At 35.6% G+C, this 14,957-nt stretch overlaps 1 protein-coding gene across 1 annotated transcript; it reads right to left on the reverse strand.

Annotated features, from left to right (window-relative positions):
- Positions 1–12,028: 12,028 nt before the first annotated feature.
- On the reverse strand, positions 12,029–14,087 carry LOC101897205 (neprilysin-2-like). The gene has a single exon (XM_005175331.4). The coding sequence runs from the start codon at positions 14,060–14,062 to the stop codon at positions 12,050–12,052; it is 2,013 nt and encodes a 670-aa protein (XP_005175388.2). The 5' UTR covers positions 14,063–14,087; the 3' UTR covers positions 12,029–12,049.
- Between the last annotated feature and the right edge of the window lie 870 nt (positions 14,088–14,957).

Here is a 14,957-nt window from a genome sequence, read left to right on the forward strand (position 1 = left end):
GAAAGAGGCGTCGGCGGCAAATTTATACTCGTTAGAATCTGCATTTGACAGTTTAATGTTGTAACAAAAAGGAATATGCAGATTGTAACGAGTATAGCATTCGACAAAGTCTCAAACACAATGAATGTGGAGACGACAATGGAAATTAATGAACTTACGATTCTAAATTAAACATTGGCCACCCCCTTGCATCATTATAAATGTTGTAACACAACTAACATAATAACATTTTACAGATATATAAATATATAACAAATGATGATAGCAAAGGAAAGGAGGACAGTGCAGTTGTGAGCTGTTAATTTTAATTCAATTTTATTTTTTCAATATTTTCAAATTCAATAACATATACTACTGTTACGTGTAACAAACACCCGATAATACCCATCCAAATATTGTATAATGGGCGATAGGCAATCCTGGAGGATGTAAACCTAGGAACGACTCCTTCAGTTTTTCGGAAATTGGTTCCGTCGGCGTGAAAACGTGGCGAAGATCTGTCACTCGAGCCGAAACAATGATCGACTGTGTCGGATCATAAACTGAAGTGGCCGAAAATCGGCAAAAACGAACTCCATCCAAATTGGAGGTAGGTAGTCTTAAGTGGTCAACCATTGACGCACATATTTGACTTTGGATGGCGCAAGGGTCTAACACTGACCGAACTGGGTATGATGGTCCGACACAATGAATTCTCACCACTAAACTTGGTGATAGTGTCGCCACCGATTGTAAAGATAATAGGTTAAGGGGAGAAGCAGTGTGATAACCAGCCGGTGTGGTATGTACGGACGGATGTGAACCAGACCTGACGTTCGGACGAGACTCGGAACTTGGGTACGGACGGGGTCTTGTAGTTTTTCGACTCCGGGACGAATAATGGTGATCCTTAGGATCATCGTGCAACAGGTAGTGATGATCACCTCCACATCTATAGCAGACCTTCTTACTATGGCACTCCCTCCGTTGGTGTCCTTTTGTGAGACATCGTGTGCAGTCCCGATGTGTTATGACAACCCGTATACGGGCTTCTACAGACATAGCAACAAATTCTTTGCATGTACCAAGAGCATGCCGGCGAGTGCAAACCCGACACCCGTTACGATTCACGATTGATGTGCCCGGGGAGCCCGCAGTTACGGACTCTGATGTATTTGCCCGAGCTGACGATACGACTACAGATCCCACAGTTATGGGATCTGGCCCCCCAGATGCAAATTCCGCGATATACGGCAATACGTATGAACCCGCAGTTACGGATTCTAATGGTTTTCCGCGAGCTGGATCCGCAGTTACGGATTCCAATAATTGGGAGGTAGGCAACGGCGCTGAATCCGCAGTTACGGATTCTGTTACCGACTCCGACAATTTTACGGCCGCAATAGGTTTAACCAGTTCCTCAACAGCTTCGGATGTAGTACGCCTTTTGGTACCAGATATCTCGTCCGCTCTCTCTAATACGGTGTCGATCTTCGAGAGGAGTTCGATTTCAAACATATTGGTGGCATCCATTATACTAAGAAGAAAAAATGATTTAGTTTTCTTCATTCGCCGATTGGTCGGTCAGAATGACCAACTTAGCTATCGGCCGCTTTACAACGCCATTTGTCGTACGAACGTCCACGACACGAACATGTCCGTCTACACCGGGATAAACATTTATAACACGACCTAACTTCCATGAGGTCGGTGGTAGATTTTCTTGTCGAACGACGACTAAATCACCCCTATCTACTTCCCTTTCAGGGTACTTCCACTTGTACCGCATATGCAAATTTTTTAGATATTCCTCCTTCCATCTGATACAAAATTGATGAGCAAGCGCTTGGACTTTTCTAAACCGATTCACGAGCGAGATCGGTGATTCATTAACCATGGGTTCAGGAGGAGCAAGTAAAGGCGCGCCAATAAGAAAGTGACCTGGTGTTAAGGAAGCTAATTCACCCGGATCGTCTGACATAGGACAAAGCGGCCGCGAATTCAAACAAGCCTCTATGCGAGCTAATACTGTCGCCATTTCTTCAAAGGTAAACCGAAGATTTCGACAGTGTTTTCGGAAATGTTGCTTAAAACTTTTCACTCCCGCTTCCCATAGACCACCCATATGTGGTGCACCAGCTGGAATGAATTTCCATACGACACCCTGCTGAACAAGAGCCTCTGAAGCTGAATCACAAGTTTCACGAATGAAACGTCTATAATTCCGATCAATTTTACGTGAAGCTCCTACGAAATTTGTGCCATTATCCGAAAATATAGTACCTGGACAACCTCGACGCGCTATAAAGCGATGTAATGCGGCTATAAAATTGGCAGTGGACAAATCCGATACTGCCTCCAAATGAATAGCCTTGGTCGAGAAGCAAACGAATACACAAACATATCCTTTTGTAATTTTGCAAGCCCGACCCAAAAACGATTTTATCTCAAAGGGACCAGCAAAGTCCACGCCAGTTGTAGTAAACGCCCTATCGATAATTGTTCTTTCCGGAGGAAGAGCGGCCATTATTTGACTACAATGTTTCTTTTTATCTAAAATGCATACCTTACAATGACGAATGACAGAGCGAATCAAATTTTTTACTCTGGGAATCCAGTATTCCATTCTCAAGATACGAAGCATCAGCTGTGTTCCTCCGTGAACACTCTTGACGTGAATATATTCCACCAAAAGTCTAGCGAACCTACTTTTATATGGCAGAATTATTGGACAACGTTCTGAGGGTGAAAGTGTGGGTGACCGCGCCAAACGACCATTCATGCACATGACACCATTTTCCACAAGCATTGGATTAAGTGGAACTAAATGACTCGAGTGTGTCACGGGTTTTTTATCCATCAAATCCTTATACTCTTTAGCGAAGTGGACCTTTTGAGTGATGACTATCAACCGTAAGCGAACCTCATTAAATTCCGAAGTTGTAATATTTTTCTGAGAGTAATAATATTTACCTCGGTACCGAGAATGTGTTTGACGCAAAAATCTAAGCATGTAAGCGACAGCCCGAACACCTTTTACAAATGACGAATATCTGTCCAAAATATCTGTAAAGGTTGCTGAAAAGAATGAGAAATGACACTGCACCGAACGCATTTCTATGTCAGTCTCAAGCGGAGTTAAATCTCGAATAGACCAACTCGATTTATCTTGGCTGAGCCAATCTGGCCCATGCCACCAAAGAGAGCTAGAAGCTAACTCTGCAGGGGTTACACCTCGACTTCCAAGGTCCGCAGGATTATCTTCTGACCGAACGTGATACCAATTATGGTTGCCAACATTTTCTTGAATACTGCCGACCCTATTGGCAACAAATGTAGTCCAAGTTGAAGGTGTTTTTCGAAGCCATGATAAAACAATAGTAGAATCCGTCCAACAATATACTTGACGAAATTTTATGTCGATCTCCCTCACTATAACTTTCAAAAGTTCCGAAGCTAAAACTGCGCCACAAAGCTCTAAGCGAGGAAGTGAAATTGATTTTATTGGGGCCACTTTGGTCTTACTAGACAATAAATGCACGAACACATTTTGACCTGGTACTTCAACTCGAATATATACTACCCCCGCGTATGCCTTAATCGAGGCATCTGAAAACACGTGTAGTTCCGCGGAACATTGGGGGGTATATTGGACCCAACGAGGAATTTGTATTCGATTAACTTCATGGTAGGATTCAACAAATTTACGCCATTCCGAGTAAGTAGTTTCCACAAGGGGGTCGTCCCAACCGATTTGATCTAACCAGACCTTTTGCATAATAATTTTTGCCGTGACAATAACTGGCCCTAACCAGCCGACAGGGTCAAACAACTTAGCTATTGCCGAAAGAACTTCCCTCTTTGTATAACTCGTTTTTTTCTCTATAGACTTGACATCAAAATAAAATTAATCTAACCTAGCATTCCACCTTATACCAAGAGGTTTAGAACTACTAGCTTCTACAAATGACAGCAATTGCGCATCTACCAAATGTTCTGGGGGGAAACAGCTCAAAATATTTTTATCATTGGCTGTCCATTTTCTAAGCTCAAACTTCGCCGATGAAAGTGCCGAAATAAGTTGATCCCTAGCTGTTACTGCTGTCTCAAGATCATGAGCACCGGCCAAAACATCATCCACGTACATGGATTTTCGCAATATGTGCGCTGCTAAAGGGAATTCATTTTCTGTTTCCTCCGCGAGTTGCAAAAGAGTTCTAATAGCTAAGTATGGAGCGCAATTCAAGCCGAAAGTCACAGTTTGCAATTCAAAATCTTGAATTGGCTTTATTGGCGAGTCCCTATAGAGAATTTTTTGAAGCGGAGTGTGGCGAGGGTCTACTCGTATCTGCCGATACATTTGGGTTATGTCCGAGTTAAACACGAATTTGAATACTCGCCAACGAAGTATCAGAAGAACAAGATCGAGTTGTAAAGTGGGTCCAACATGTAAAATATCGTTTAAACTATTCCCATTAGAAGTTTTATTCGAAGCATTGAAGACAACACGAAGTTTAGTTGTCTGCTTTTCGGGGTTAATTACCGAATGATGAGGCAAATAACAAGAGAGGCTGTCAAGGCTGTCAGCAGAAACTGACTTCATATGATCGAGTTCTAAATATTCAGTCAAAACTTGATCGTACGTAATTTTAACCTCCGGTTTTTTCAAAAGAGATGCTTCATTCCGAATGAACTGCTTAAGGACGTTACCCCGAGATTCTCCTAAATACCTATCTGCATCTAAGTCAGTTCGTATGGGCAAGGTTACCATGTATCTACCGTCAGATAATCTATGCGTAGTTCGGACATAGTTTTCCTCACAAAGACGATCAGAGGGGGACAACATTTTTCGTTTAGGAAGCTCTTCTAACTCCCAGAATCGAAGCAAAGTTTTGTTAAGCGAATCCTCTTCTTCAACATTTATTGTGGTAGCAAAGGTTTGAATTACCGACGATGGAATCGGCCCAGTGACAAGCCAACCGAAAACTGTATTTTGTGCTAACAACGATCCGGACACAATAGAACGACAACCTTCCAACAAGATTTTAGGGTATAAATCTGCCCCAAGCAGCAGATCTACTGGACGTGAATCGAATAGATTAATGTCAGCCAAACGAATATTGGGAATATGCGACCTAAAATCTGATGAGACGGTGAACGAAGGTAAATTTCCAGAAATAAGTGGCAATACTAAAGCATTAGTTTCCAACAAGACCGATGAATCACAAGGACTTCCAATTTTTATCGAACAAACTTTGCGTGAATGTGCCGAAATTGCACAATTAACGCCCGAAATACTAATATTGGTTGAAGAAATTGGGAGTTTTAGACGGTTCTGGAGCCGCTCAGATAAAAAGGACGATTCAGAAGCAGGGTCTATCAACTCCCTAGCTGGGTAAGAAATTCCACAATGAATTAAGTTCACCATTGCGGTTCCTAAAAGCACAGATTTATTTTGTGCCGCTTGAAATACTTGTCGGGAATTACCATTGGTCGATGTAGCAGAAACTGCTGGATCGACCGAAGAACTTGGAGCACGATTTCCAACGTTATTACTATTTCTATTAGGAGAGGTTGGGGCTGAAGATGATTTAGAAGGCGAAGAATCGGTTCTATGCAACAATGAGTGATGTGTTCTACCACATTTAGAACACCGATGTTTGCTAATACAATTTTTAACCTCGTGACCATTTCTGAGACAATTCACACATAGGCGACGACGCTTAACGATAGAAAATCTTGTGGAGATCGACATATTTTTGAAACGAGGACATTCAAAAAGCAAATGATTATGTTGCGGGCAAAGAATACAAGAGCTATTTTGGGGGGATTTGAAATTATCCGATGACTTCGATTTTGTCATATGTGTTTGTACCTTTTTTACAACAGATTTTGTTGCCTGTTCACTTCCCCTCATATCATGCAAGCACATTAAAGTCCGAATCCTTTCAGTCAAGAAGCTATCCAAATCTATCCATAGTGATATTGCCGATTTGTCTTTTACGCTTTGTTCCCACAACGTTTGCGTAATTTTTGGTAACCGCTGCAGACACAAGAAAACCAAAAATGGGTCCCAATTTTCAGTACGGATGTCATAGATGGACATCGCCGACAAACAAGCATTAATTCCACGTTGTAGGGTTTTTAATCCCGATGCGGATTCATTTTGTAATATTGGCAAAGCGAAAAGAATTTTAAATTGGTTGTGGACAAGTAACCGAGGATTGTCATAATTATCTTTTAAAGCTTTCCACGCAAGACCGAAACTGCGGTGAGTCAACGGAAATCTCGAGATAATTTCTCGAGCCTCTCCACTAGTTTTGCGCGTAAGATGGCAAAGACGCTCTATATCGCTTAAACGCGAATTATTTATGTACACCGTGCTAAAAAGGTCTCTAAACGTGGGACAAGATTGAAAATCTCCTTCGAAAACATCTATATCACACGGAGGAAGCGCTAAGCTATGCATAATGTCATTATTTGGAGGATCAATTAAACTCTGATGAACACTAGGATTCCCAATATTCGACATTGGGGAGCTAGTCTTACCTACTTCCTGAGAAGTATATGTAGCAGAGTTCCCTATCTCTAAAGCTACATCAGAGGACTGTAATTCTTGAGGAGTATTACAGGGATGCTGCAAAAGTGAGACTACTGAACTACTACGAGAGGAGTTCAGCGATTTTCTCGAACCTCGAAATTCTAACAACCTATTATTTATATCTGTTAAGCATTTCATATATTCTTGGTGCACGACCTCATATTTATGATCAGCGGACTCGATCATTTCTTTAGTGGAGTCCTCAGACGTTTCCAAGAAGAGCATACATGTATCGAAGACATCCTGGGTCTTTTTCCAATATTTTTCTAGCTCGGCGCTACGAACTTCTAATGCACAGAGGTTGATTTCCTCTGGTTTCATTGCCCGAACCTGTTCCACGAACCTGACGAAGGTATCCGAAACCCGGATGAAGCTGTCCAATGGAGTATACGACATATTTAAAAGTTTTATTTAAATAAGGAACAACAATCAAATAGTTCACAAGATTTTTTTTTTTTTTTTTTTAAATTTTGACGACTTTCTTTGAAGAAAAACTCAAAATGTTCACGAAGAATTTCCGTAGGCGATCAGAAATATTCAATTTAGTTTTATCAAATGATTTTATTCTTTTCGAGAGAAACCAATTTCTTCTGGAAAAGAATAAATATCAAACAAATTGTGCACAAATTCCGACAAAAAGTTGAAAAGATTCCAAATTTCAAAAAAAGGCGACCTAATTCTTCACGAGAGAAACCAATTTCTTCTAGAAAAGAATCAAAATCGAACAATTTTATTTAAAATTAGGCAAAAATATTCAACGACTTCAATTTTAAACGAACCCGACCTAATTCTTCACGAGAGAAACCAATTTCTTCTAGAAAAGAATTAAAATCGACCAAAATTTCCAAGAATTCTTAAAAAGATGTATGCCAACAGCAGGAGCTAATATGAAGTTTTACCAAACAATTAATAAAACTTCCCCAGATGCTAAAATTTTCCCGAAATTCTTAAAGAAAATCAACGAAGGTTTTTTAATAATGGCACAAAAATTACCAAAATGATCAAAAACTGTAAAATTTCCGACAAAAACCCAATCAAATTCTTGAAATTGCAATGAAATTCCAAAAAACCAATCAAAAAGTGACCGAAATGTCCGAAAACAAATCAAAAAACAAGCTTTTTTCCAAAAATTTGAACGAAAAAAATCCAAAAAAATTGCGAAAAACAACAAAATATTTAAATTTCTGTGTATAGAAAATATATAAAATGTTAAATAAAAAATGTATATTTAACTAAATTTTCAAAAATATAAATTATTATTTAAAAAATATTTACTTTCGTAAAAAATAACCAAAAAAGTATATTATTTATACGAAGCGACCAATAAATCGACCAATGCGGACTGTAGAGTGCACGATATTTAATTATTTCCAAAATAATTACAATTTATTCACACATACACCATTAACATATATAACAATTTTTTTCACCTTTGTACCAACGTATTAACTAACCACCATCGACCGAACCGAATGGTGTAGCGCACACGTAACAAAGAAGAAATAAAAAGAGAAATAAAAAACTAGGCGAGCGACGGCTGCCTAACCAAGCATATGTATGTAACTGGTGTATGTATGTATAAACATCAAACAGACGATCGACGACCGCAAGCGTACATATGTCACACGCGTAAATATGTAAATATAATTATGTATGATGGATCAGTGAAAAAATAGAAAATATGAACAAGTGATTTTTGGAGTTTGGTGGTGTTTTTTTCTTTTGTTATTCTTTTTTAATGTGAACGAACACTAGAGTGAGTGGATGCTATTGCAATATTTATTATATTTATTTATTAAAATTATTCAAATTTTCATTTAAAAACCGATTGCACCACAATTATTATTAAAAATAATTTATTTAAATTTTATCCACTCACTTTTGAAACAAAATTCACTTGTTAATAATTATTTTTCAAACACAAAAATATTCTTTTTTTCCACTGATCACTATGTCCGTCCGAGACTAATAAACAAGAGAACGATAGAAGGACGGACAAACAAAGGGAATACGCGACGCGTTGCAAAGCGGCCGTTGTTGTTGTAAAAAAAAATAGGTTAACGAACTTTATTTTGTTTTGTTATTAATTTCGATAGTTATTATTTTTTCGCGAGCTCACAATAAAAAACACTGCACTGACCTACCTTTTGTTTGATGACGATGTAAATAGATGATGGTGATGATGTAAATAATGTTGATGGGGGATGATGATGTTGTTGCTGTTGGGAAGAACCAAACAAAAAAATCCAATTAGACAACGATACCAAGTAGCTCGTATCCGGCTCGATGGACCAAATAATGTTACCGCCGAAATTGCGTATAAAAATAAATAAAATAAAAACACGAACGTTTTAATTTTAAATTCAAAAAAAGTATGGTAGATTTATTGGGAAAAATTAATAAATAAGAAAAAGGTGTAGGACAGATTACCTGTTGGTTGGTTTGGCAGCGAGAACAAGAGTAACTTTTTAATAATGTCGAAAGAGGCGTCGGCGGCAAATTTATACTCGTTAGAATCTGCATTTGACAGTTCAATGTTGTAACAAAAAGGAATCTGCAGATTGTAACGAGTATAGCATTCGACAAAGTCTCAAACACAATGAATGTGGAGACGACAATGGAAATTAATGAACTTACGATTCTAAATTAAACAAATAATAATAATAATAATAATAATATAATAATAATAATAATAATATAATAATAATAATAATAAAATATAATAATAATAATAATAATACTAATAATAATAATAATAATAATAATATAATAATAATAATAATAATAATAATAATAATAATAATAATAATAATAATAATAATAATAATAATAATAATAATAATAATAATAATAATAGGAAGAAGAAGAATAATCATAGTAATAGTAATAATAATAATAATAATAATAATAATAATAATAATAAATAATAATAATAATAATAATAATAATAATAATAATAATAATAATAATAATAATAATAATAATAATAATAATATAATAATAATAATAATAATAATAATAATAATAATAATAATAATAATAATAATAATAATAATAATAATAATAATAATAATAATAATAATAATAATAATAATAATAATAATAATAATAATAATAATAATAATAATAATACTAATATAATATAATAATAATAATAATAATAATAATAATAATAATAATAATAATAATAATAATAATAATAATAATAATAATAATAATACTAATAATAATAATAATAATAATAATAATAATAATAATAATAATAATACTAATAATAATAATAATAATAATAATAATAATAATAATAATAATAATAATAATAATAATAATATAATAATAATAATAATAATAATAATAATAATAATAATAATAATAATAATAATAATAATAATAATAATAATAATAATAATATAATAATAATAATAATAATAATAATAATAATAATAATAATAATAATAATAATAATAATAATAATAATAATAATAATAATAATAATAATAATAATAATAATAATAATAATAATAATAATAATAATATAATAATAATAATACTAATAATAATAATAATAATAATAATAATAATAATAATAATAATAATAATAATAATAATAATAATAATATAATAATAATAATAATAATAATAATATAATAATAATAATATAATAATAATAATAATAGATAATAATGATAATAATAAAGAGAAGAATAATAAAAAAGAGAAATAAAGAGAAGAGGGTGAAAAGAGATGAAAGAGATTATTCATCATGTTGAGCCTTTGTGGGGGAGGTTCCGATGGAGTTGACCAATATTGTCCAACTCCTCTCTGAGATATGTCTGATATAAATATTACAACGTGCTATATTTCGACTATATCACTTGATATGAGATATGTTATATTTTAAGGAGAATGTTGAAATGTGCGTGAGTTGCCGGATATAGTGGATCGAAGCATTCCAATTCACCTAATACTAATAAGAAAATTGTGACCTGCCAGTTACCAGTTAATCGGACATTTATATCAATTTTATGCGAGTAAGTGTAAATCAAAATTTTAACTTTTTTTGGAGGAGGAGTTATCAGAGGGAGGGGTTAGAAAAATTCTTAAGATATACCAATGGAATCGCTGACTTGTTTCGCAAGTTATGAGAGATTTAAGAAATTAAACATGTGATCGTTTGTGGGGAAGGTGCCACAAGGGGTAGGCCGATATCTATCATCTTCACACCATATCTTGTTTTAAAAGAATCGAGAACTTACTTTGCATTTTTAGGGAATTTTGTTATTAAAATTTTGATCAATCTGTGCGGGAGGTACCAGAAGGAGGAGATCAATATATCTCATTTTCAGACTAGATCTTGTATTAATAAAAATATTGGGATGTGTGTAATTTTAAGAGAGTCGGATGCTTATTTCGCTTTTTATGAGAGATATAATTATTCAAAATTTTGACCCGTTGTGGGGGAGGTACCAGAAGATTTGGTCCGATCTGTACCATCTTTGCCAAATTTTGATCAATCTGTGCGGGAGGTACCAGAAGGAGGAGATCAATATATCTCATTTTCAGACTAGATCTTGTATTAATAAAAATATTGGGATGTGTGTAATTTTAAGAGAGTCGGATGCTTATTTCGCTTTTTATGAGAGATATAATTATTCAAAATTTTGACCCGTTGTGGGGGAGGTACCAGAAGATTTGGTCCGATCTGTACCATCTTTATAAAATATTTTGAGCTAATAGAAATATTGAGATGTGTCAAGTTTGAATGGAATAGGATGTTAATTTCGCGTTTTATGAGCTTCATGGATATGCAAAATTTAGACCCTTAGTGGGATAGGTACAAGAAGTAGTGGACCGATATATTCCATCCTCACAGCAGATATTGTTGTAGTAGAAATAATAGAATGTGTGTAATTTGAAGACAATCGGAGTCTTACATCACATTTTATAAGAGTAATAATTATTATTAAAATTTTACCCTTTGTGGGGGAGGTACCAGAAGGAGTGGGCCGATATTGTTCATCTCCGAATTCGATCTAGGTTTTATAATAAAATTGCGATGTACTATTTTTGCATCAAATAGGATACTCCCTTCGAGAATTATTTTGCGCAGACAGACGAACGAACGGAAATCACTAGATCGACTCCAAATATCCTGAACGGATTTGGTCCAATGACAGCTAGGGTCTAAAACCTTTAGACCACGTTTTGGCTGTATCATATGATAGATACCCCCAGTAGTCATTTGGCGGAGGGTATAAAATACTGCCTAGAATTTCGGTATATAGTTATTGATCGAAGTTCAGTTTCTTGAGTTAAATGAAGTATTGTTATGAGATAAGGGTTCTACTAATTTTCGAAAATAAAATTTAATGTTCCCCCCCCACCTCTAATAAGCAAATTCTCAGCATTTCACATAAAACCTCAAAATAAAATAAAACCAAATGCCAATGAGATTTTTCTCTTTTTTTATTAAATCCACATTTGACATTTTTCCGGCACATACATTTCATTCTTAGCTGTACAATTGAACACCTCAGAAAATGCATTTAAATGAGACAGCGCATCATTGACCCGATCACTGGCTAGACCATGTTCATCTTCATCATAATCGCCGTTGTCGGTGTCACAATAGTATTGGGCAAAGTTAAGGAAAAATATTTGACTCAACTTCATTTGTTTGCCGTGGATTGGTCTACTGCTCTCGTGGGCCTCAGGAAAACGGTGAATAAATGCCTTGTATGCATAACGCAGACCACTTATATCGGCAATTTTCTCATCCACAGATTGAGGATTTAGATTTTCTAGACACTGAAGCCTTTCGGCAATAAGGGCGGTTCTCAAAATGCGTTTATATTCCACATCATTTGTTTGACCCTCGGCATCGATTTGAAGGCCAGTATAGTCAAAGGAATGGAAGATTTCATGGCCAATGGCAGCGCCCAAGCCACTGTATTTATATACTGGCTTAAAATTGGGGTGATATATGGGTTGACGCAGAGACGTAAAGGGAACTATGATGGTGTTTTCCTGCACCACATAATAGGGCGAGTTGCTGTCGCCCTCTTCTGGGGGATCCAGATTAAAAAATCGCCTATAATCTGCCATTGCCAGGCTGGGCATAATTTCATGAGAGGCATGGAAAGAAAATTCCAATAATTTCAAATGATTGCCATAAAAATCACGGGCAGATAAAGAGATGTTGGCATAGAAAGTTTCCACAAAACTGGCCGTATCCAAGGACGGCAAATTGCCTATCTTCAGTTTTATGGCTTTTAATTTTCCCAAGAGATACTCAAAACTGGACGGATGTATTTGGGATTTGTGATCATTCAAGGTTTGATTAAACTGCTGGATTATGTTCTGAAACATTTCTTCAACTTCGGATATAATAGCCTTCAATTTTCCACGATTTTCCTGGTACAGCCAATTGCTGGCCAGAGGTAAAAGATTCCTTACCATATCTGCACATTCCCAGTGTGAAAAATCTGTGGGGGTATTCTGATGTAAATACCATAAAAATCGAATGGTTAAATATTTACAAATCGCTGGAGCCTTAAAGTCCCGGGCTAGATTTTCCAAGGCCTCAAAATACTTTTGATTCAAAAGAATCAGTTTCAAATTCTCATCCAATGATGGTTTATTTAGCAGCCGGCTGAGATATGTTTTTAGCCATGGAAAGGGTAAATCTCTGAATTCCATTGGTTTAGTTTCGAGATCCTCATCCTCATCTTCCTCCTCAATGTTTGTAATTTCTTTTATACGTTTCTCTATCCATTGGACTTCGTGCCACAAGGAGTCTAATGCCGTAGAATTTATGTTGAGAGACATGGAGTTCATAAGGGATCTAAAATTTCTCAAAGAGAGTCTTTTGAAACTTTCGCTCTCTGGTTTCTTAAGGGTAATTATGATTTTTCCTTTTTCTCCCATAAAAGGCAGCATATCTTCTTCCACCAGTATGCCATTAAGGCCATATCTCCGTAGCCCAGCCAATATTTCAATCCAATCGTTCTCTTCCCCTAACAAATCTCCCAAAAGGGGGAGAGTAAAATTCGCCTCCTTGTTCAACCACACAAGGTAATTGAGATGATCGAAATCCTCGACACCAACACATGTCTCATAGGCACTCTTAAGTTTCCTCACAAAACCAGGTGGCTTAGCACTTTCAACCTCCATAACATCCAGTTGCCGGGCCAGCTCTTTGCTAGCCTTATAACCAGCCAAACCCAACACCTCCGTATAAATATCCTCCGTCTCATTTGCCTCTTGCCATTTTTGCCATTTTCCACAGGCATATTCATAGAAATTATCGCAAGGATTCACCTTTAAATTCATGAATAGCTCAATATATCTTTCATGTTGACGATTCACTCCCAGGCGTTTATTTGCTCTCGATGGGACCGCCGAGCTGCTACGCAGCAAAGTCAATACACAACTAATACAAATAACGATTTGGTAAAATTTCATTTTCGAAAATAATCTCATCCGTCTATTTGGGGTTTGCTTTCGTTTTGAAATTTGTACTGATAAGAAATTGAAATTGGAAATTAAAAAAAAGAGAAGATTGTCTTCTAAAAAAATTCTTATCAATTCCAACAATTGATTTCTAGGTCATCGGCTTTGTGAATTATTTAAATAGGCTTACAAATTATAAAAACAAATATTGAAAATTATTCAAGATCAAAGCGATCTTCTCGGAACTAAATATCAAATGAAAGACGAGACGAAATAGGAATACCCTTTAGGATCAGAAAAGAAAATTCTGACAAATATGTATACCAGAAGGGAAAGGTCAAAAGTCGGGCGGGCAGACTATATAATACCCTACAACATTAACTGTAAAATCGGATGAATATGTATATCGCAGCAATATAAAAATTCGAACAGATCTCCATAAAATTTGGCAGAGGTATTTTCGAGCAGTAGCAGTAGTATCAAATATCATTGTTGTGGAGTGCATATTACGCATGTGAAGACTTGAAACCCCAAATCGGATAAAATATATATGGGAGATATAGATATTGCTTCTTGGATGAATTCCTTCGAAAATGCCAAAATTCAGTCCATTTAGGCTGATATTAGCCATTTGGTGCACAATAAACTTGATATCGGAAAAATTTATATATGGGAGCTATATCCTAAACTTATCCGATCTCGATAAAATTTCATAGAGGTATTTTTGAGCTCCATTAGTTATCTGGTACCAAAGATTATTATTGTGAAGTTCATATTACGCATATGAGGGTCTTAAAATCCCAAATCGGTGGAAACATATATATGGGAGCTATAGCTTTATCCGAACCGATTTTCATCAAATTTGAAGTACTTCTTTCTACGATGAATTCAATCGAAATTGCCAAGATTCAGTTCATTTTGGCTG

Source organism: Musca domestica, unplaced genomic scaffold (genome assembly GCF_030504385.1).
Source record: "Musca domestica strain aabys unplaced genomic scaffold, Musca_domestica.polishedcontigs.V.1.1 200, whole genome shotgun sequence".
Classification (NCBI taxonomy): domain Eukaryota; kingdom Metazoa; phylum Arthropoda; class Insecta; order Diptera; family Muscidae; genus Musca; species Musca domestica.

Excerpts from the sequence above, each read along its gene's own strand:
- LOC101897205 (XM_005175331.4), bottom strand. The coding sequence starts at position 14,062 with ATGAGATTATTTTCGAAAATGAAATTTTACCAAATCGTTATTTGTATT.